A 21,684-nucleotide genomic window follows, 5' to 3' on the forward strand; every position below is an offset into this window, starting at 1 on the left:
AATAATAACTATTGGTGTTATCCTATGTTCACGTCTTCATAGTCATATCTCATAAAACAAGTTAAATCATAAATATGCATATATAATCTTCAATAACAATTCTATCGATGAAGACTTTTTTCAAATTTCACCATAAGTATTTTTTTACTATATGAGTTTTATCTTTAATTGAGTCATGATAGTCTCATTTCAAACTGTGACATCAATACACTCCACACAATATCCAAATAGTAATATTCTCACATTGAAAATCACTACATTATCATTCAAAATCATACATATCAAACCAAAGATAAATCTAACTAAAAGAGAGTATATACATCATTCATACCTCTTTATTTTCATTTATGCCATACATTTGTATCTTATTTCCATCCAAAGTCATCACATATTGATTAATTCAATTGAAATATTAATAATACGTGATTTATTTTTTTATTGTATTAACAAAATATTCAATTATAATATTTTCATTAAGTATATCAAAATTACGATCAAATTGGCAATCCAATTGGTCAAAATAATTAACCATATTTCAAGAATCATTTGTCATAATTTAAAGTCAATTCAACGGTTAACGAATCGATACTTAAAATTTTATCAATATTATCCAAAACTTAAAACAGGGTGGCGTCCAACACGAGATCCCTCGTGCTCATTGTGAAGTGGGTATCCAACACGACCAGTGGATCATTTAATGCCTTAAACCTTTGACGTTAATGATTAAATAGTGTCCAACTATCTCAAAGTTACGTTTGACACTTTGGACCACTAGAGCTCACTTAGTAACTTTAGTCTTACAAGCGGCGGACAACGATTTTTTGATATCGTCTCACACTTTATTTGAGTTTTAACTCTCAAATTGACTTAAATAGGTTGTCCAACTTGACTATCCATGCAACTTTAGTTCTTTCTTAGTTTAAAATAGCTTATTTTAGTTCAAAATAGTCACCGATATATCAAATATGACAATCGTAGCTAAATCAATTGAACCCCAAGAACAACCGTACTAAAACTACCCATAAATAATGGCCCTAGCAATAAAAACACAATTCAATCTCATCTTTATACTTAGACAATTTACCAATACAATTTAACATTTAACATATCATTTCGTACCATAGAATTTACAAACACTCCACATTGCTCATCACAAATTAGTTTCCAATCAAACAATCACATCATCTCAATTGAAATCAGTACATAAGTTAAAACATATATGAGCAAGTACAAATTTACCATAAGCATCCTTGACTTGGATAAACCTTCCTAGACTCAAAAGGTGCTCCCCATAGGCTCTGCCCCATATAGGTTAATATACCAACACACAGAGAGTTATGATCAACAATCATAATACATTGTTACAATCCTAACTGAACAAAGATTCACCTTGAGCCCTTTCATCATCACATGCAAACTTCTAGACCCCCTGATAGCAACCTCCTCAAGCTAGGTTGGGAGAAAGCGCGAAGAGATGCTATGGTGATGATGAAGGTGCGAAAGCAAGGTGGTAAAGGGGCAAGACTCATGACCTCTGGTGTTTTAATGGTGATGGGATGGTGTTTGATGGTTCTATTGAGAGGTTGGACTAACTTTAGGAAGAGTAACTAAAGGATATCGCATATGATGTTCTAGCCTCGACTTGAGACAAGACATGATTGCACAAATATTTTGGCAACATAACATTATAATTCTCAAAGTGAGTTTACAAGAGGGAGACACATCTATTTATAGATGAATTTGTCTCCAAAGTAGGCTAAGACCCAAAAATGTTATCTTGCATCAAACCTTAAAAATTTTATCTTGATGAAAGAAAGTTTAACATGTGACACTTTAACTTTTAGAAAAATTTCCCACTCCTAAAGTGTCATGTGGAAAGTCCCTTTAGCAAAAAATTTTCACTAAAAAAATGACAAATGACCACGCAAGAAAAATGTTTATTTATATATTTTTTTTGGAAGACTCATATTAATCATTAATATGTGCTAGACTTTCCTCGATTGAATACCTTGGATATATACTATGACTATATTTAGGTCTACTTTTCTTACTTCTTGAAGTTTGGATAAAGGTAAAAGTAAAATATAAAAAACAAACAATTAAGTATATACATATTTTGTATAATCAATTGTTTAATATACAAGTTTAACAACTTCTGCAACAGATAAATGAAAAGAAAAATAATATTTTACCATAATTTAAATTCGTTAATTATGAAATAAACAATTAAATTCATCTCATTATCACAATCAGTTGATAAAACCTAGAATAGCGAGATGGAGCCTCATTTTGAATTTCCCTAAATTTTCCCGCCTTTGATTTGCTATTCCCTTTGTCAGCTTCAACGCCCCCACCAAAGCAAAATCCCAAAAGAACTCATTTTTATTATTCCAATTCAAATTTTGTGTTCTCTTCACTCTCTTCCTCCTTCAACCGAACACGCCGTGTCGCGTTTCGATCTGCGAACCCTTTTCGCCATGCACATCAAGGAGGTTTGCTTGGAAGGGTTCAAGTCATACGCTACGCGCACCGTTGTTTCGGGCTTCGACCCCTTCTTCAACGCCATCACTGGCTTGAACGGTTCAGGCAAATCGAACATTCTCGATTCCATCTGCTTCGTTCTTGGCATCACCAATTTGCAGCAGGTTAGGGCTTCCAACCTCCAGGAACTCGTCTACAAGCAGGGTCAGGCCGGAATCACCAAAGCAACCGTCTCCATCGTCTTCGACAACTCCGACCGGTCGCGAAGCCCTCTCGGTTACGAAGGCCATCCCGAGATCACAGTAACAAGACAGGTTCTCATTTCTTCTTCTTCTTGTTCCCAATTCTTGTTTTAATTCCGCTGTTCTCCGTTAAAAAACGTAACTTTTTTTTCTTCTGGTGAAGAGTATCACATTATGAATAAAAACTAGTCACTGGAAATAGAATCACTGTTAGGTGAATCATGTTTTAGGAATTATACCATTGAATAAGGCTTAAATTAGGTAGACTTGGTTGTGTTTAAGTCTACAAAGCTTGAGCCAAATACTCTGATAATTTTACTCAAATCATTCACTAATGGGTCGTACCTAGTGTATTTCTAGTTATGTTCTATTGGGTTTATTTGCCAATGGTGTTTTTATTTCTCATTGAGGCTGTTTTTGGGGATATTGACAAAAAAATAGGAGATAATGGAAGTAAAGAGAAAATGACTTTTTCTTTTTAGCAATTAATTATAAATTACTAAAATCCTTCACTAGCAGGCTTCATTTGATGTGTTTTCTCCTCGGTCTTGTCTCTTTCAGGTTTATTTGCTGAAGATGCTTTAGTTTTACGTTTTGTAGCTGTTTTTCAAAATTTATATATTTTAATTAAAGGGATAAAGGAAGTTAATGTAAAACAAATTTTATTTTTAGCAGTTAATTTTCTTAATATTTTTATTTATTTTTGGATAATGATGGCTTTGAAGTTACACTCAGTGTTGCGAAATTCGGACCTATTGGGTAAACCGGGTATCGCGATGATATCTTTATTATAATATATAGCAAAGCAATGAGAAATTGATATTTTGTGCCTCCATATACTTTAAAGAAAAAGATATATTAATAAAGATGGTTGTATAATAAATAGTGAATAATTACGTAAAGAGAAAATATTAATAAAGGTTGTTACATAAAAAAATAGTGAGTTGAATTAGTTTTAACATAATTTATTTCTATTTTTTAGATAAACAGAATTATAAAATGGGTGGAGAGTTCTTGCTATAAATTGTGTGTTTATATGCTTTTGACTTTAGTTTTGAAGTTCTGTTGTTCTTTATTTTTTTTTGAAGAATTTGTGTTGTTGTTAAGACTTCTATTTTGGATAATTTCATATAGTTTTTCCTATGTTCAACATGATATCTAGAGTCTAAGGTTCTTTTATATAAAAATTGTTGTCGCTTGCCGGTTGCACTGACAATTGTTTGTGGCATCACAGTCTATCATTGCTGCCGTCAAAGTTCTAGTTTTGATTGGCCACCTCATGGTTTTGATTGTCTTATCTAAACGACCACAGTGATGTCTTCATCAGAAATAGCGTTTTTCAAAGTTGTGGATCTGCCTCATTTTTCTCCGTGCATGGTAGTGCGTCATGTCTCATTTTAGACAAGGATTTAGAGGTCAATGTCGCTCTTTTTCCTCTTCCTGGTCTGTTTTCCGTGGTCACACGTCTTGTTTCAGGCAACTATTAAAAGCATTGAGGTTGTTCTTTTTCCTCTTTTCAGTGCCTTGTTTGGAGAATCTTAGATTTTGAGGGTTTCTCTCTTTTCATCACTTCTTTCGTTGCTGTCTCTTTTGACCTCTCTTTGGTCACTAGTGTGTTTGACTTGTCCATATATATTTTTTCTTTCGTGGTAAAGATGACTTTTGTTAGTTTATCTATAGCAACGATAGTTCTTCAACAATGTCCTTTTTTATCAACTGCATGTAAACAATGTATTCCTTGATGGTGATTTGCAAGGAGAGCCTTCTTGGTTGATATTTCATCTTATATGTTGTTTATGCAAATCATTAACAATTTAGTGTTACTTGAGTTTAGAAGCAAATATTTTCACTAAGTTTTTATTGATTATATTAGTAACAAGATTGGTATGTACGATTTGTATACATCGAGAAGTGTTAAACTAGTTTATTATTATTCCTTATTTGTATTTTGGGCTTAGCCCATATTTCTTCTATTATAAATAGAGTATTCTATGTGTATCTTTAACCCAAGTGAGATTAATCTTATGCATAGTTTTCACTATATTCAACAAATATTAACTACTTTGTGACGATGATGTTTTGAATTGTGTTGAATTTTTTCTTATTACATATATTAGTTCTTTGTTATGATAGAAACATGTTTAAATTTATGATAGACTTATCAAATTATGTGAAATATATATAACCTTTTTAATGTAAACTGGTTAATAGATGACCAAATGATCATTGACTCTGTACCGGTTTCCACAACATTGGTTAGAATACAGGACCTGGTTCTAATTTTCCAAATCCATTAACTCCAATTCCTAATTTTTTAGTTTTGTCTCTACATTTCAGCTTTATTTATCTCATGTTTTATGCTTAATTCCATTTTTAGAGACTTTGTAAGGTTGAGAGGAAGAAAAGTGAGGGGATGGAGGGAATTTTGACAATTGAAATGATGCGATAATAGAATGGAAGTAAATAATTGAATTTTTGTTGATAAGGATAAATTTTTCTCTCTTTTTTCATTATTTTTATCTTCAGCTAAATTAATAAAAATGAGAATGTATTATCTGCGTTTTTTTTGTTTCTTATGCAAACTTACCATTATGTTATTTGGCGACAGAGAATTATGGGTTCAGTTTAATAGTTGTTTGATTTTTTTTTTTTTATGATAGTGATGACTTAAGTTATGTACGACCAACTTAACAATATTTTGTTGAAGTAAACTTAGGTTTAATGTTTAATAATTAACATAAAAAAGATTAAATTATAATTTAAAATGGAAAATTAATCTCTTTTTTTGGGGTTTTAAGTTTAGAAGCTTCTTGTATTGATTCACTGCGTTTACCTTTTAAGTTTCAAGTTGTTTTCTTGTTCTTGGGTTGAGTGGCAATTCCATTTTAAAAGAAAATTTTAACTATCAATGATTAACTGTATGCATTATCATTTTGTTTATTGTGTTATGTATTGGGGTACAATGCAGATTGTGGTAGGGGGAAGGAACAAATATTTGATCAATGGGAAGCTTGCACAGCCTAGTCAAGTTCAGAACCTTTTTCATTCAGTGCAGCTAAATGTTAATAATCCACATTTCCTTATAATGCAAGGGCGGATCACTAAGGTTTTAAATATGAAACCGCCAGAGATATTGTCCATGCTTGAGGAAGCTGCGGGGACGAGAATGTACGAGACAAAGAAAGAGGCTGCTTTAAAAACACTTGAGAAGAAGCAGAGCAAGGTTGACGAGATTAACAATCTTCTTGATCAGGAAATACTGCCTGCTCTGGAGAAGTTAAGGAAAGAAAAGACACAGTACATGCAATGGGCTAATGGAAATGCTGAGTTAGATAGGCTGAGAAGGTTCTGTGTTGCTTATGATTATGTTCAAGCGGAGAGGATTAAAGACAATGCTGCTTCGGAGGTGGAGGGAGTGAAAGGCAAGATAGCTGAGATTGATGATGCTGTTAAGACAAATCAGGTGGAAATAAAGGAAATGGAGGCCAAAATAGCTCAGTTGTCTGCTGAAAAGGAAGCTAGCATGGGTGGAGAAATGAAATCTCTCTCAGAGAAGGTAGATGCGCTTTCACAGAATCTTGTGAGGGAAACGTCTGTATTAAATAACAAAGAAGACTCTTTGAGGAGTGAAGAAGCCAACAAAGCAAATGTATGTCAGTGATGTTCTGAATTCACTGTTTGCTCAATTTGAAGATTTTGTTGCCAATTCCTTGCAACTAATGTTTTGAGATATTTCTATTTTGTGAAGCTAATATTTGGTTTTTGAACCTTTTGTGTTTTAAGATTGTTAAAAACATTGAAGAGCTGAAGCAATCTGTAGACGAGAAGGCGTCTGCTGTTAAAAAGGCTGAAGAGGGGGCATCAGGTCTGAAAAATAAAGTTGAGGAGCTTACAAATAGTCTAGAGGAGCATGAAAAAGAATACCAGGTAACTGGTTTAAAGTTGTCTGGTTCTGGGATGTCTATCAGTGGGATTTCTCTTGGTGTTTATTTTATCCTGTTGCTCGAATTTTTACAGGGTGTTTTAGCCGGCAAAAGCAGTGGTAATGAGGAGAAGTGCTTGGAGGATCAACTAAGGGATGCAAAGGTAGCAGTCGGGAATGCTGAGACAGAATTGAAACAACTGAAAGCCAAGATTAGCCATTGTGAAAAGGAACTGAAGGAAAAAACAAATCAATTAAAGTCAAAACGTGAAGAAGCTAATGCTGTCGTAAAAGAGCTCAACTCCAGACAAAAAGATGTGGAGAATATAAGAACTGGGTTGGAATCTCTCTCATATAAAGAGGGTGAGATGGAGGATTTACAAAAGGTTAGATTGTTTTATCTTCTGCTAGTTTCTTTCCAATTTAAAAATGTTTATACAAGTCTTGTTTAAGTAAATTCTCTTGTAAAATAACTTATAGGAGCGTACGACTGAGATGGACTGTGTGCAAAAGTGGAAGGATGAGATACGCAATCTTTCAGCTTACCTGGCTAATGTTGAATTTACTTACCGTGATCCTGTCATGAACTTTGATAGGTCAAAGGTGAAAGGTGTTGTTGCAAAACTCATCAAAGTAAAGGATAGGTCCACAATGACTGCCCTAGAGGTTGGATATCGTGATAACTTTTACCTAAATTTATGAAAGAAAATTCTTAGGTTAAGCCCTGAGTTATTGCCATTTTCAGGTCACAGCTGGTGGGAAGTTGTATAATGTTGTTGTTGACACAGAAAAAACTGGGAAGCAGCTACTACAAAATGGAAATCTTAGAAGAAGAGTGACAATTATACCTCTGAACAAAATACAATCCCATCCCGTTCCCTCAAGAGTTCAACAAGCTGCTGTTAGACTGGTTGGTCACTGGAATTTTTTACTTTTTAAATTACTTATGTACTTATTTTTTCGTCACTAGAAGCTGAAGAATTGATCCACTTCCATTTAAGGTGGGGAAGGGGAATGCTGAAGTGGCCCTTTCTTTGGTTGGTTATGAAGAAGAATTAAAGGTTTGCTCCTTGAATTGCAATTTATTTTTGTAATCATGCAGTGGTACCCACTACATCGTTACTGAGCATTTTCTATACCACTTGAAGGTTCTAATAATGTTTTCTATTTTTGTTTCTGCATATTATCTTGTGTGTCTTGATCAGTGATTAGGAAATTTGGTGCTCAGGTTTTGATTCATTTTTTTTAAACTACACATTTTCTAACTTAATTTTATGTTTGTTGCTAGAGTGCAATGGAATATGTATTTGGTTCAACCTTTGTTTGCAAAACCATTGATGCTGCAAAGGAGGTAACTAGTGATGGACCTTTTTTAATGTTCAGTTACATTGGCATTAGATTTATGATGTGTATTGGTTATGCCTTTTACAATCATACTCTTCTAATCTGCCACATGATCATCTCACTCTTACACCCTTTCATTTTTGTTGGATGTCTAATAGGTTGCATTTAATAGGGACATTTACACAACAAGTGTCACTCTTGAAGGAGATATATTTCAACCAAGGGGTCTTCTGACTGGTGGGAGCAGGAAGTATGGTCCTATACCAGAATACACATTGTTTTCTGTTCAATAATACACTGATCAGTAAAGCATAATAGAATAGAGTTTTTGACAACCTTAAAGGAGTTATGTTTCTAGTAGTTGATGCAGCCACTTAGTTATTCAATCTTTGTATCTGATGTCATTTTAAGCAATTCAGTATACTTCTGGATATGTTGTGACGGATTTGTTGTAACAGGGGAAGTGGTGATCTTTTGGGACGACTTCATGCTTTGGCTGAGGCCGAGTCAAAACTTTCAGTGCATCAAAGAAGGTTGTCAGAGATCGAGGCAAAGGTAGACTCCGAAGACCACCTTTTTCCAGAATTATATGGAAACTTTGAAAACATAGTAATAAGCGATTTTACATTGTATTTTGATATTTTGTTTTATTTTTCTGCTACTGAATTTGGAAGTTTAAATATAGGAATGATTAGCTTATACTTTATTTGGGTTGGGGGTCAATTACTTGAAGTAAAGATGCAGGTAGGTTTCCCTTTTGTTGCAATGAAAGCCACCTATTTGCTATAATTAATGGTGGGTACTGAAGATTATCTATATAATGATAGTAGGCATTACCATGTTTATTTTTTCTTAGAAAAATCACGAGAGTAGAGAAAAATACAAATAAAGAAGCAGGAGTCAAACAAATCCTCCTTTAGAAAGAAAATATCAAAAAACAAGGCATTAATTAATTAAACCCCCCACATGTATATTCAAATCACTTCTAAAATGGTTACTAGTGCTAGGTCAGGACCTTAAATTAAGTACAAAATTGTTTTATTCAAAAGGAAGGGTAATTTAGGTTTTCGGCCTTAAAAGTTCAGGCATTTCACTTTAGGTAAAGCCGCTATGCACTGATTTTGGGGCATGTTGCCGAAGACCTCGCACCTTTTACTAGTCTAAAAAAAGCATATGATAACTTGCTCTCTTTAGAGATTCAGTTTTCCTCAAGACATCATAAACGTCTCAACTAAAAGTATCTAGCTAGGGTCGAATATACAAATAAATTGTTAATGTTTCACAACCAGAAGAGCATAAAACACAACCATGAAACAATATTATAGGGTATTATTGTGAGTATTTGCTAGATATTGTTTATTAGCTTTGTTATGTACAGTGGTCCAACTAAGAGATTTCATGTTGTTGGGAACTCCGACTTTCTAAAATAGATCAGCGAGCCAACCCTTGGAGAATTGGACTTAGAAAGGGCCAACACAATAATATTATCCAGTGGAATCGAAAGTTTGTGGGCTGTAGGAAAAGAGAAAATGACCCTTTTGTTTCGTAATAAGTAAAGTTTCAATTTCAACATGAAGAAAATTTCAAGAAATTGAAGAATTTTAACCTATGAAGCACAGACATGGCACATACACTTCGATACCTATAATCTGCAAGCATCATCATGAATTATTTAAATCGACAGTGGAGATTTTTGTATTCAAAATCATAAAAGTTACTCAATTATAACAATTTGAACATATTGTTGCTTAGTACAAAAAATGATGTAATCAATTCATCTAAAATCCAAAAAGTTAAAAGAGAATCTAATTCATTCAAAAACATTCCTCCTCTTATTGATCATCATTATTGAAAAAGACACTCTATAGCTCAGGTTCATCTAAGAAAATTTAAACAAAGAAGTGGAAACTCAATACAAGGTAAAGAGAAAACTTAAATGCGAAATAGACACATCCTTTGTTTAAAGGAGAAATAGAAACTTACAACACAAGTTTCCGACTTTTCAGCTTTTAATGCTGTGTTGGACTCTTGGAAGTCACAGTTTTCTCTCTCTGTAATTCAACTCTTCGGCCAAGTGTTTGACACATGTTGATGTCATTGAAGAGCTATGTCCGTGCTTCACAGATTTTAGGAGAAATGTTTTGGTGAGAGGAAAAAGGATTTTGGTGGGGATAAGAATACATACTAGTTAGTTTGACATTGTTTCTGCTTAGCATCTGTTAGAAATGAAATTGATCCAAGATAATCCCAAAAATCGTGGGAGGATGGTTCCCCAAGCCTTATTAGTAGTATTTTGACCATGTTTACAGAGTTAGCAAGCAAACAACGTGGTGCGTATATGAATGGATCTAAGCACATTATGATTTTCTTTTTACTTCATAGTTTCTAGTACGCATTTGTTTTTGGTATTTATTACTTTTGATAATCTTGAAGCTTAGTCATTTTTTTTTCTCTAAGCTATTTTTTGAAAATGAGATCATTTTTTTCAGATTTTTCACATAATTTTAATCTTATAAATCTTTGGTTTGTCGTTTAATCATGATATCCAGATCTCAAAGCTTCTTCCGCTTCAGAAAAAGTTTATAGATCTCAAAGCACAATTAGAACTGAAGTCGTACGACCTTACATTGTTTCAGAGCAGAGCTGAGCAAAATGAGCATCATAAGGTTTTTGTTTCTTTTTCTTTCTCTAAAATTGATCTTTGAAAAAACATTGCAGTTCCATGTGATTTTTAGTTATATTTATCTGTGTTATTCACCACCAATCACCATCTCATTTTTCTTTGTAGCTTGGAGAATTAGTGAAGAAGATTGAGCAAGAGCTAAATGAAGCAAAATCGACAATCATGGACAAGCAACTTTTGTATGAGGACTGCGTCAAAACTGTTTCATCTCTTGAGAATTCAATAAAAGACCATGACATAAACAGAGAAAGTAGACTAAAAGGATTGGAGAAAAAGATAAAATCTATAAAATCTCAAATGCAGTCATCTTTAAAAGATCTGAAGGTATGTTTGAAAATTATTTTTTAAATCATATGATTCCTTTAACTGATTTAGTACAACTCAATAAAGACAAACCTTATGATGAGGGTCAAGATAGTTAGTTGTGCATGTAAAACTCCAGTTGTTATAATGAGTCAAAATCATGTTGGGAAAAAAGGTTGGGTTACCTGTGATGGTCTGCTGGATATTTTCATTATAACCGAGATGTAATAGAGCTTTTCATGAGCTAATATTTAACACTTATTGAAAGTAGTTTTCGTTCTTATTCCGTTCTCTTGAGAATGCTTTTCTATTGGCTTGCATATGTTCCCTTATTTGACAATACTGCCTTCAGTAATTGTTGAAAGTACCATAAACGAATTTCTATAACATCTATGCGTTTTTGGCCAGTGTCCGCCCATCTCCGCCTGAGCAAATTTTGAATGAATAAAGTAGTATCTTAGGCAATATTGATATAGATTGTGGAATCAGCTAGTAGCTACAATGAAAGAAATCCTGTGCCCGATCTTATGTTTAGAGTGGGGAATGCGATTTGTGGCTTGTTGAAGAAAAAACACGGATACATTTTCAAAAAATACAGCGCTCAGAATTAATTATAACCTACATAAATATAACCAAGTAATATTGGTATAGAAGAAAGAAATATAGATGATAGAAATAAAAAAGAGGAGTATAAATAGATGAAAATAAAGTGAAAGTTAAATCTGTTTAGTTGAAGAGAAATGGAAAAGAGACGAGGGAGAGAGAGATAAATAAATGGAACTGGGTGAGAAATAGTGCAGCTAATCCTACCATTTTTACAATTATTTACACCATATTTCTCCCCTCCCTTCCGTCTCCTCCCCCTCTAATTCTCTCTCATCAAATAAACCATAAATAATCATTACAGTTTAAAAGTTAATTGGTTGCTTGCTGGTTTTTAGAGGCATGATAGTGAAAAGGAGAGACTTGTAATGGAAATGGAAGCTGTTATCCAGGAGCAAGCATCCCTGGAGAATCAGTTAGCATCATTGGGAGCGCTGATAAGCAATCTTACCTCCGATGTAGAGCAGCAAAAATTCAAAGTAAGTATTTGTATTTTTATGTTTATTAGATCTGTTTCTGTAGTGCAAGATTGTGTTCTCAACCCTATGTGCTATAGGTTGTTGCTGCACGGGATAACCTGGATCAAGTTCAATCAGAGCTGAAATCAGTTAGCCTGAAAATGAAAGAACGTGATAAGGAAATCAGTGCTATCATTAAAGAGCAAGAAAAACTTGAACATAAAATTACTGAGAGTAATCTAGAAAGGAAGAAGATGGAAAATGAGGTAATATTAACAGCTCTTGCCTGTAACACTTGGAATTGTGTGCTTAAAAATCATATCTTTATTCTATTATTCCAGGTAAAACGAATGGAGATGGAACAGAAAGATTGCTCTGTCAGAGTAGATAAATTAATTGAGAAGCATGCTTGGATTGCTTCTGAAAAACAATTGTTTGGTAGAAGTGGGACAGATTATGATTTTTCTTCCTGTGATCCAAGTAAATCAAGGGAACAGCTTGAGAAGCTTCAGGCTGAGCAATCTGGGTCTGATGCTTTGAAACTCTACTATTATTGATTAATGTGCTTACTAAAATTATGTGTCCTAATTTACTGTAGTAACACTTTTTGTTTGCTATTGTTTTACATGCTTAAGACTTGAGAAAAGGGTGAATAAGAAAGTGATGGCAATGTTTGAGAAGGCAGAGGACGAGTACAATGATTTGATGTCAAAAAAATATATAATTGAGGTGAATTTTAAATTATTTTCACAATTTTTTAACCTTCTTGTGGAAGTGCTTATTCTTCTTTTCTTTTCTGGCCTAGAATGACAAGTCCAAAATCAAGAAGGTGATTGAAGAGCTAGATGAGAAGAAGAAGGAGACACTAAATGTTACCTGGATCAAAGTAAATAAGTGAGTTATTAATTCTTTAGTATAATGTGAACCACTCTATCTATGTTTGTTGTATATATTAGCTTTTTGATAGTTGAGTTGGTTAACATGATATCAGATCCGTCGTGACAAATAGTCAAGGGGTCAATCCAGTATAAAATATTTTGGATAGTGATGTTTTCATTCATCGCATTAAAAATAGGATCACAAGACGGAGAATAAATAAAGCTATAAACAAACTTGGGTGCCATATAAAAGGAAGTCATATCCCTATCAAAGGAAATAAATGTAATCTAATCTGTTAAAATCAAAATGATTTTCACCACAAAATGATCCATTTAATACACTGGTTGAGTATCACGTTTTTATTTTGTTCATCCAGGGACTTTGGGTCTATCTTTTCTACACTATTACCGGGAACAATGGCTAAACTAGAACCTCCAGAAGGATGCAGCTTCCTTGACGGTCTTGAGGTTCGTGTTGCATTTGGAAGTGTGTGGAAGCAGTCGTTGTCTGAATTAAGTGGAGGTCAGCGATCGCTGCTTGCACTTTCTCTGATTCTGGCACTGCTTCTGTTCAAACCCGCTCCACTTTACATCCTTGACGAGGTATGTTTTTTTTTTGTAATTTTTTTTTTGTAGAATGCCAGTTATCTTATTGTTACAGTACTTACAATAGACTACATCGAATTCATGATAGTGAAATACTGAAATCATATAAGTTCGCCTCTATATATACACTGATAGGGTCCTACAAAAGACCTTAGGATCTGAGTTGTTGATGCATGCTTGGCACATAACATATCCTGAACAAACTTTTTTTTTTCCTTTATGCATTTTGTGCATGCCTATATTAGCAAAAAAAGATGTTTGTATTTTTCTGTAAAATTCAGTGCTATTGATCCTTTCCCGTGTTAATGATGTTTCAGTTAGAACTTAGTGATATGTCAACCTCAGAGGTGCCATCCTAGAGCACTAACCTTTACTTTACTAATCATTATTCCACTAATTAGGAAAATATATTGTGAGACGATCAGAAAACATGGGAATTGATGTCAAGAGAAAATGACGAAAGCTAATTCCTAAAAAAATCTGAAGATATTGGATAATTTTGTAGATTATCGTATTATCATATATTCTAACACTCCTCTCAAGCCAAACCTTACAGTAAGATTACTACAGATAAACCCATTATCGAAAGATGTATAATTGAGACCATAGAGTGGAGAGAATGGGATGATTATCTGTTACTATACCTTCAATTTAAGTATCGATGGGTTGTACTGGATGGTCTTATGTTCTATGCATTAAAAGGCATTATCTTATTTCTCTACCATTTACACTGGGAACTGTCTTTTTTATACAATTCAATCAATGATTGTGTGGTTGGGCCAAATGTTTCTTGTTTGATTCTTGCAGGTTGATGCAGCTCTTGATTTGAGCCACACACAAAACATAGGGAGAATGATAAAGGCTCATTTTCCACACTCTCAGGTAGAGTAAAATTGTTGATATTGTCGTGTGATTTCTTGCAATTTTGTCTTTCTAATTCTAAAAAAATAATTGCCAAGAATCTCTTATTTCAGGTTACACAAAATATTAAAAGAAAAACATAGACGTCTTGTCTTTTTCACATGTATGATCATGTGATTTTTTAATGTCAACTTTATTTTTCATAAAGAAAGATTTGTTACAGAATTCATCTAGTTTCAGAAGACTTTTTTTTCTTATCACCTTTCTCTTTTTACTAAAAAAACAATTGAAAATATTTCAGATGTTACAAAATTTCTTTAATTCACTCTCCTGTGGCTATTTCCCTATTTCCACTGACCTCATTTCTTTTGGTTACTTCTACTTGCAGTTTATTGTGGTTTCCTTGAAGGAAGGCATGTTCAATAACGCAAATGTTCTTTTCCGGACAAAATTTGTAGATGGTGTTTCAACTGTTCAGCGAACAGTTGCTTCTAAACAAAGCAAATGATGTATTTGCTTCATCTGTTACAAACTTGCGTTCATCTACAGGGAAAGTAGAAATGTAGGTAGTACCTGTAATTTAAGTGCTTATGTAATTTGAACATCAGTATAAGCAAATGATGTATTTGCTTCATCTGTTATAAGTCTTGCACTCATGTTCATCTTCAGGGAAAGCAGAAATGTAGGTAATACATGTAATTTAAATGCTTATGTAATTTGAACATCAGTGTAGGGTCTAGATGTGATTTAACTATGACTAAAGATATTCCTGATGTAATTAACTATTTAACAATGAAGATTGGGTTAACATGGATGTGTTTGAATCTGGATGATCTAATTTTGTGCGAGAGGAAGTATATAGAAATTAATGAGTTGAGTTTCGGCATGAAAATCACTTTATTTTTACGTTTCTTTTTTTAGTTATAAAATTGTTTATTATTTTCTGATTTTTCCTGTTTATGAATTGGACCGGACCGAAAGTAGAAAAATGAAAAAAGGACACTATATAATTCGTAAATGCTAGAGATCCGAAAATGTACTATGTATCGATTTAGTTTTTATGTTGGAATTATGAAGATTAATTAACATCATGTGCATTAGGCAAAATAACATGAAATAACAATCAATACTATGTGTCTTGTAACTAGCTAGGTAATTAATATTGGATATTGTTGTCAGCGATAAAAAAATATTTTAACTTTTTTCATTTTAGTAACCAAGAAGAGGTATGAGTTTGTTTTTATGGCTTTCTTAGTTCTTCGGTAAGGATCTGACAGGAGTTTGTTGGTGGTGGTCGGGTTTTGGGTTTTGGATTTTGAATTATATTCTAAATTAGGTAATCTGGTATGCACCACCATATATGAGATTTTGTATCAGATTAAGCAATCTGAAAGTACGAAGTCGAAACAATACTAAATTAAAAAATCTAGAATATACTATTAGATCTGGAAAATTATACCGAATCGATCAATTTGGTATGTATCAATAGGTATCATATTGGTTAATCCAAAATGATCTCCTGAATCTGATAGTACGTTTTGAATTGACTAATTTGGTATTGTCTTTTGGCCAACAAATTAATCAATTTGGAATGTAGTACTGAATTCAGAAATGTATTTCAGATTACGGAATCTGGAACTTGTGCATATCGGATTGATCAATCCAAAATAGTCTCTCGGATCCGAAACTGTATATTAGATTGAACAATTCAAAATAGCACAAGTTTGTATCGAATAGTGCAATCTGAAATGTAATCCCAAATTCAATATAGTATACTGAATTGGTCAATGTAGATATGTATTCCGGATTGAACAAATTGGTATGCTTTATCGAATCTGAAAGTGTTTGGATTGCATAATCTGTTATTTTCTGGAGTTTATCAGTATAATTATGCAAAATGCTTAAGAATAATGTTGTAAGAGTTTTTAACCTAATCCTTTTGTTGTTTTTTTTCAAGGTGTTGAACGTGTTGGATATTGAAGGTTATTTTAGTAAACTATTCAAAAACCCTTCTTCACGATTCTTCGACGTCACCAATCATCTCAGCTGCAATAACATGGTTCACATCTTAGAGCTTCTTCACAATTTCGCCTATGAACAAGTGTTGTAGGCTTTTGTCTTGTAGCACCTTTGCTGCTTCCAACAAGAGTAGAACCTATGAACATAGGAATGGTCTTATTTACTTTTTTTTTCTTATTTTGAGTCTATATCAATATTATTTCTATTTTCAATATGTTTATATTTAATAATTATAAAATTATAAATATTATTTATTTTAAAAATAAATTTATAAAAATTAAATTAAATTAAATAAAATAAAATAATTAAAAAATTTATACACAGCTAGCAATCATAAACCCGCTGGACCAAAAAAAAATCTAAATAAATTTTGAATGTAAGGGGGACCAACCCAATCCACCCTTACGGATAAAATACCAAACGCGTCAACATAAATGTAATTTGTTGACAATTGTGAACCAAACATTAATGCTCAAAACAGCAATGACTGTGCACTTTTCAAAATAAAATTCAATGATACTAAATAGAAAGAAAAATAATTTTCTTGAATATTTTCAATGTCTTTTCTTTTATAATTTATTAATGAACTAAATAGAAAGAAAAAGCTACACCAATGACCATTTAAAGTAAGATTGTTTATGTGTGTTTTTAAATAAATTTAGTATTGCTTACTCAAATTTTATTGATCATAATACAAATAGTGTCAGTTTAAATTATTAAATATTACATATATAAATTAAAATTTTCAGCTGAATTTTTAATATTTATTTTTAGTCTCTGTGTGTGAGAGAGAGATATGTTTTGTTAAATATTGACTTCTTTTGCTAGCATAGTCTGTTTTCTAATAGTAAATTATATAATTTTGGTGAAAATGTTTGTAGCACTTTCTAGGAAATTCGTTGGACAACCTATCCCTGCAAACATTATTTCGAGGTAATTAAGACTCTCTTCTTAGGAAACATCATGTTCAAGTGTATAAGTAAACTCCTCTTCCGCTACTGTTTCCAGATACATGTATTATCCAATCAAAGATTGAAAAGATCAAATTCACAAAAATGAGTAATGTTCAAGAAAATGATACACTGAACACTCTTTATGAGGTTTCATTGAGAGGTAGTGTTTCTGAGTTAGAAACTCTGATTGGAAGAGACCCTCTTATCCTTCACAGAATTTCCTTAACAGCATTCACTGAAACTCCTTTGCACATATCAGCTTTACTTGGTCATCTTGATTTCACAAAGTCCCTTCTGACTCACAGACCTCAACTTGCTCTTGAGACTGACCACTGCAAACGCACCCCTCTTCATCTGGCTTCTGCTGAAGGCCATGTAGAGATTGTTCATGTTTTGCTGCAGACATGTGAAGATGCATGCTTGATGAGTGACCAAGATGGAAGGATTCCTCTTCATTATGCAGCTATGAGAGGAAGAACGGAGGTTGCAAGACAGTTGATCAGTGGAGCAAAGTCAGAATCTGTGATGGTGTTTGATGGATCAGGAAAAACTATGTTTCACCTTTGTGTTGAGCACAATCACTTGGAGACTTTGAAAACACTGGTGGAAGTTGGAAATGTCACGGAGGATTTTCTAAACTGTGGAGACTTTCATCATGGAAATACCATTCTCCATTTGGCTGTTATGTTCAAGCAACTTGAGGTATGTTATTCCCTTTTTCTTCCATCAGCTAAATTATTAAACTTTTGATCTTCTTATTTGGCCCTTTATCTTCAAATTTTCACCATTTGATCCTTGAAATATAATACTTGTTTTAAGTTTTGGAATACCCATTTAAGGTTTTTTTTAGATAGAAAATTTTGTCCTGTATACTACAAGGTAGAATTTAAAAAAATTATAAAAATAGACAAGTCGTATAGGTTCTAAACAAACTTTATATGAAGAAGTTGTGTATCCTTAAATTGTGTATCTCTTATATGACTTCAACGAATTGTTATCGATAATAAGAAATTATAATCGATTATATAAAAAATTTTAAGGATGAAGTTATTTATCTCACACGACTTCACTCTTAAAGTTGTCTATTCTCAAACAACTTCAACAATATCTAATCGATTAATAATTCTTATAATTGAACGACGACTTCTTCATATAAAGTCATATGAAGTCATGTGAGGTATGTATGATTTATCAATTTTCATAATTTTTTTAAAATCTTTCTATTATCGTAATATTGGAGGCAGATTTGCCTATTTTTTCGTAAAGAAAAAAGAAACTCATTTTAAGTTATCATTTGAATGATTGAAGAAGAAAAACCTGAAGTTTTAACCAAAGATGACATAAACATGGTAAGATTGTGTGGAAAATAGTCCCCTTAGCGGTAGTGGAATACTTGTCTTGGCTTGACTTGATTTTTCATCCCACTGCATAATCTTATTTAACAAACTTAATTAATTTATGGTGTGTGTTCTTGTAGAGTGTAAGGTACTTGCTCTCAATATCCAAAATAAAAGAAGAAGCAAATATTGAGAACAAGATGGGTTACACTGCTTTGGACATGCTAGAGCATGTTCCAAAAGACATGAGAAGTCTTCAAATAAAACTCATGCTGATGGATGCTGGATTCAAGAACAATGAAAATAACCAAGTTCATCATCCACCATCTGCATCAATCATAGATGTTCCTCCATCAAGGACAATAAATCCAAATGAAAAGTTTTGGAGTTTGAAGCGTGTGAACAAGGTCTTAAACCTTAAAAGTGGTAGGTTGGAAGAAATGAGAGGCATGTTGAGTTTGGTGTCTACAATGATCTCAACCGTGACCTTTGGTGTTGTGATCAATCCACCAGGTGGTGATGATCATTGGTTATCTGTAGAAGATAGAAAAATGTTCATAAGTTTGTTAACTATGAACACAATCTCTTTCATTGCATCACTCGGTGTCACTCTTTTACTTATAAGTGGAGTTCCCTTAAAGAATGAAGTCACAATGGGGCTCTTATCAGTAGGCACATGTGTCTGTCTCACATTTCTTGTGCTTACTTACATAAATGCTGTGCAATTGAACAAAAATTTGCATTTTGGGGACACATTTTCTGTGATGTTTTCTTGGTTTGTACTTGTTGGGACAATAGTTGTGTTTACCATAATTCGTGTAATTTCTAAGCTAGCGAAAGTTCTGTAGCATGGAGCAAAAGGTGGTTGAAACCTTGTCTAGAACATCTTCTTTACAATTTGAACGTGTTTTTAGTCCATCCATCTTAAGATAAGTTTTTGTTATAAAATTAGTGTTGTTAAGAGATTTGTTGGTTAACCGGTGATTGATTGTTGGAAAATATTTTTTTTAACAATTTTTTACCAACAGTTTATACGTGATAGCTTGTAATTGGTGCGTTTCAAATATACGAACTAATAATACAGTGATACTGTTGTCAAAAAATTCTTCAAAAAAAAGTTGTTAATATATCATGATACTTTATTAATTAAGCGATGCACATGCTATATAAACAAAATAATTGTTGTAAAAGTAAGATTCTTTTCATTCAATATACACATACAATTTCTCTTCTTTTGCTTCTGTTTTTACTTCTATTCACTACTTCTCTCTCTTCTGTTTCTACCTTTGTGTCCGTCTTGTTCTTGGGTTTATTGTTCTTGTTCTTCCTAGTTCTAGTTGATAGGATTTGTACAGGAAAGGAAAAAGTATACTAATATAAAAGAAATTCACTCTTAAAAGAAAAATTATTAAATATCTAAATATATGATACCAAGTCTCACTCATAAGAAAAGTTGAACACTGTAAAAACATTATCATAAATCCGTTCCTTGAAATGTTGTCCGAAGTTTTTCCCCATCTGAAAGGCCCTTCGGCATGAGTGAGGTAAGAGATGTTTTTAATTTGTTAAATTCATTGTTTTTAACATTAATATAATTTATTAATTTTTTCTTATTTTATTCGAGTACTATAATATTTATTGCTACCAAAATTTACAGTAGTCAACTAAGTATAATTTGTCCTTTACAAAATAATTGTTTGCAATTATGGATTTTACTAATGTCAATTTTAGATTAACGAATATAAAAACATTGAATTTTACAACCAAGGTGAAAGGCTCAAAAAACAAGTAAAACTACACTAACAAAATTATGGTTTAAATTGAAATTTTCAACATATTTTGTGTGCAAAAAAGGGTCATGTGACAAAAAAAAATATTCATGCTGAGAAAAAAAAGATAATTTTGGGCACACAACAATTTTTTATAACTAAAATTTCTGGAATTCTTTTTATTGTTTAATACATATAATTTCAAAATTTATTCTTTACTGCATATATATTAAATATTCAATGACTATTATTCTAACATACCATTTCTTTTCATAACTAACATCGACCATTTAAAATAAAACAAAGTTATAATTTCTTTTAGTTCCTACCAGGAAAATACATGAGTTATGAAAATATATGTTTTTTTATGATAATAATAATATTTTTATTATTTTATTATAAATCATAAATATATATTTGTTTTATAATTTTATTATAAATAATGTTTATTTATTTTTTGTAAATAGTTTTATAATTAAAAGAGTGACTAAGTTTAAGAAGACAGTAAAAGAACGGTTAAATTTTTTAAAAAAGAATAATTAGTTAAAAAATAAAATTAATAAAAAAAATATTTTAGTTTAAAAAAATTATTTAAAGCATAAAATTATATAATTTTATTTTATTTTTTTCATTTTTTTCTATCAAACACCACTAGTGCGAGATAGTCTTTTATCTTCTAACATTCAACGTTAACAAAAAAAAATCAATGTAAAAATGAACAATTAGATGTCAGACCACTGTTATATACACTTTAGACATCGGACCACTGTAGTAGTTGATGTTATATATGATTTTGAGTTGTCGAGCTCATTCTATTAAGTTGTCGAGCTCGAGCTGTTATGTTATCGAGCTAATCTTGTTGAGTTGTTATGCAGAACTTAATCTTATGATGTTGAAAAGTACAGGGACAATTGTCATATCATATTAGACGTCGGATAGTTAGGAGGGTCGACTTCTAATGTTGTTAAATCATTAAAAAACTAAACCGAAAAGACGTTCTCCTATATACATATGACATCGGAAAGTCTAGGAGCCGACATCATATCGTATTAGACATTAGATAGTTAAGGAGGTCGATGTCTAACTGTGTTTAAATCATTAAAAAAATGCAATGCAAATGTTTTTCCCAGTACCTATTAAACGTCGGCCCCTACTTGTTCGACGTCTAATTAGATATAACGTCGACTCACTAGGGCGTTCGACACATGCTATTTTATGAAGTAAA

At 32.4% G+C, this 21,684-nt stretch overlaps 2 protein-coding genes across 5 annotated transcripts; both read left to right on the forward strand.

Moving 5' to 3' along the window:
- The first annotated feature begins 2,290 nt into the window (after nucleotides 1-2,290).
- On the forward strand, nucleotides 2,291-15,189 carry LOC108340604 (structural maintenance of chromosomes protein 2-1). The gene is made up of 20 exons (XM_017578094.2): nucleotides 2,291-2,795; nucleotides 5,692-6,372; nucleotides 6,507-6,650; nucleotides 6,741-7,031; nucleotides 7,126-7,311; nucleotides 7,391-7,555; nucleotides 7,647-7,706; nucleotides 7,934-7,996; nucleotides 8,148-8,239; nucleotides 8,448-8,544; nucleotides 10,539-10,655; nucleotides 10,778-10,996; nucleotides 11,917-12,057; nucleotides 12,135-12,302; nucleotides 12,378-12,562; nucleotides 12,672-12,765; nucleotides 12,842-12,930; nucleotides 13,292-13,517; nucleotides 14,328-14,402; nucleotides 14,770-15,189. Exons 1-20 carry the CDS (start codon nucleotides 2,478-2,480, stop codon nucleotides 14,887-14,889), a joined length of 3,531 nt encoding a protein of 1,176 aa, XP_017433583.1. The 5' UTR covers nucleotides 2,291-2,477; the 3' UTR covers nucleotides 14,890-15,189.
- Nucleotides 15,190-16,836: 1,647 nt separating this feature from the next.
- LOC108339811 (ankyrin repeat-containing protein BDA1) lies at nucleotides 16,837-19,641 on the forward strand. 4 transcript variants are annotated; one of them, XM_052877343.1, is made up of 4 exons: nucleotides 16,837-17,333; nucleotides 17,409-17,513; nucleotides 17,613-18,055; nucleotides 18,831-19,641. In XM_052877343.1, exons 2-4 carry the CDS (start codon nucleotides 17,456-17,458, stop codon nucleotides 19,536-19,538), a joined length of 1,209 nt encoding a protein of 402 aa, XP_052733303.1. In that variant the 5' UTR covers nucleotides 16,837-17,333; nucleotides 17,409-17,455; the 3' UTR covers nucleotides 19,539-19,641. The 4 variants fall into 4 exon arrangements, with proteins under 4 accessions (XP_052733303.1, XP_052733302.1, XP_052733304.1 ...); XM_052877342.1 differs by having other exon boundaries at nucleotides 17,409-18,055; XM_052877344.1 differs by lacking the exon at nucleotides 17,409-17,513 and having other exon boundaries at nucleotides 16,838-17,333; nucleotides 17,659-18,055.
- The last annotated feature ends 2,043 nt before the right edge of the window (nucleotides 19,642-21,684 follow it).

Source organism: Vigna angularis, chromosome 5 (assembly GCF_016808095.1).
Source record: "Vigna angularis cultivar LongXiaoDou No.4 chromosome 5, ASM1680809v1, whole genome shotgun sequence".
NCBI classification, from domain to species: domain Eukaryota; kingdom Viridiplantae; phylum Streptophyta; class Magnoliopsida; order Fabales; family Fabaceae; genus Vigna; species Vigna angularis.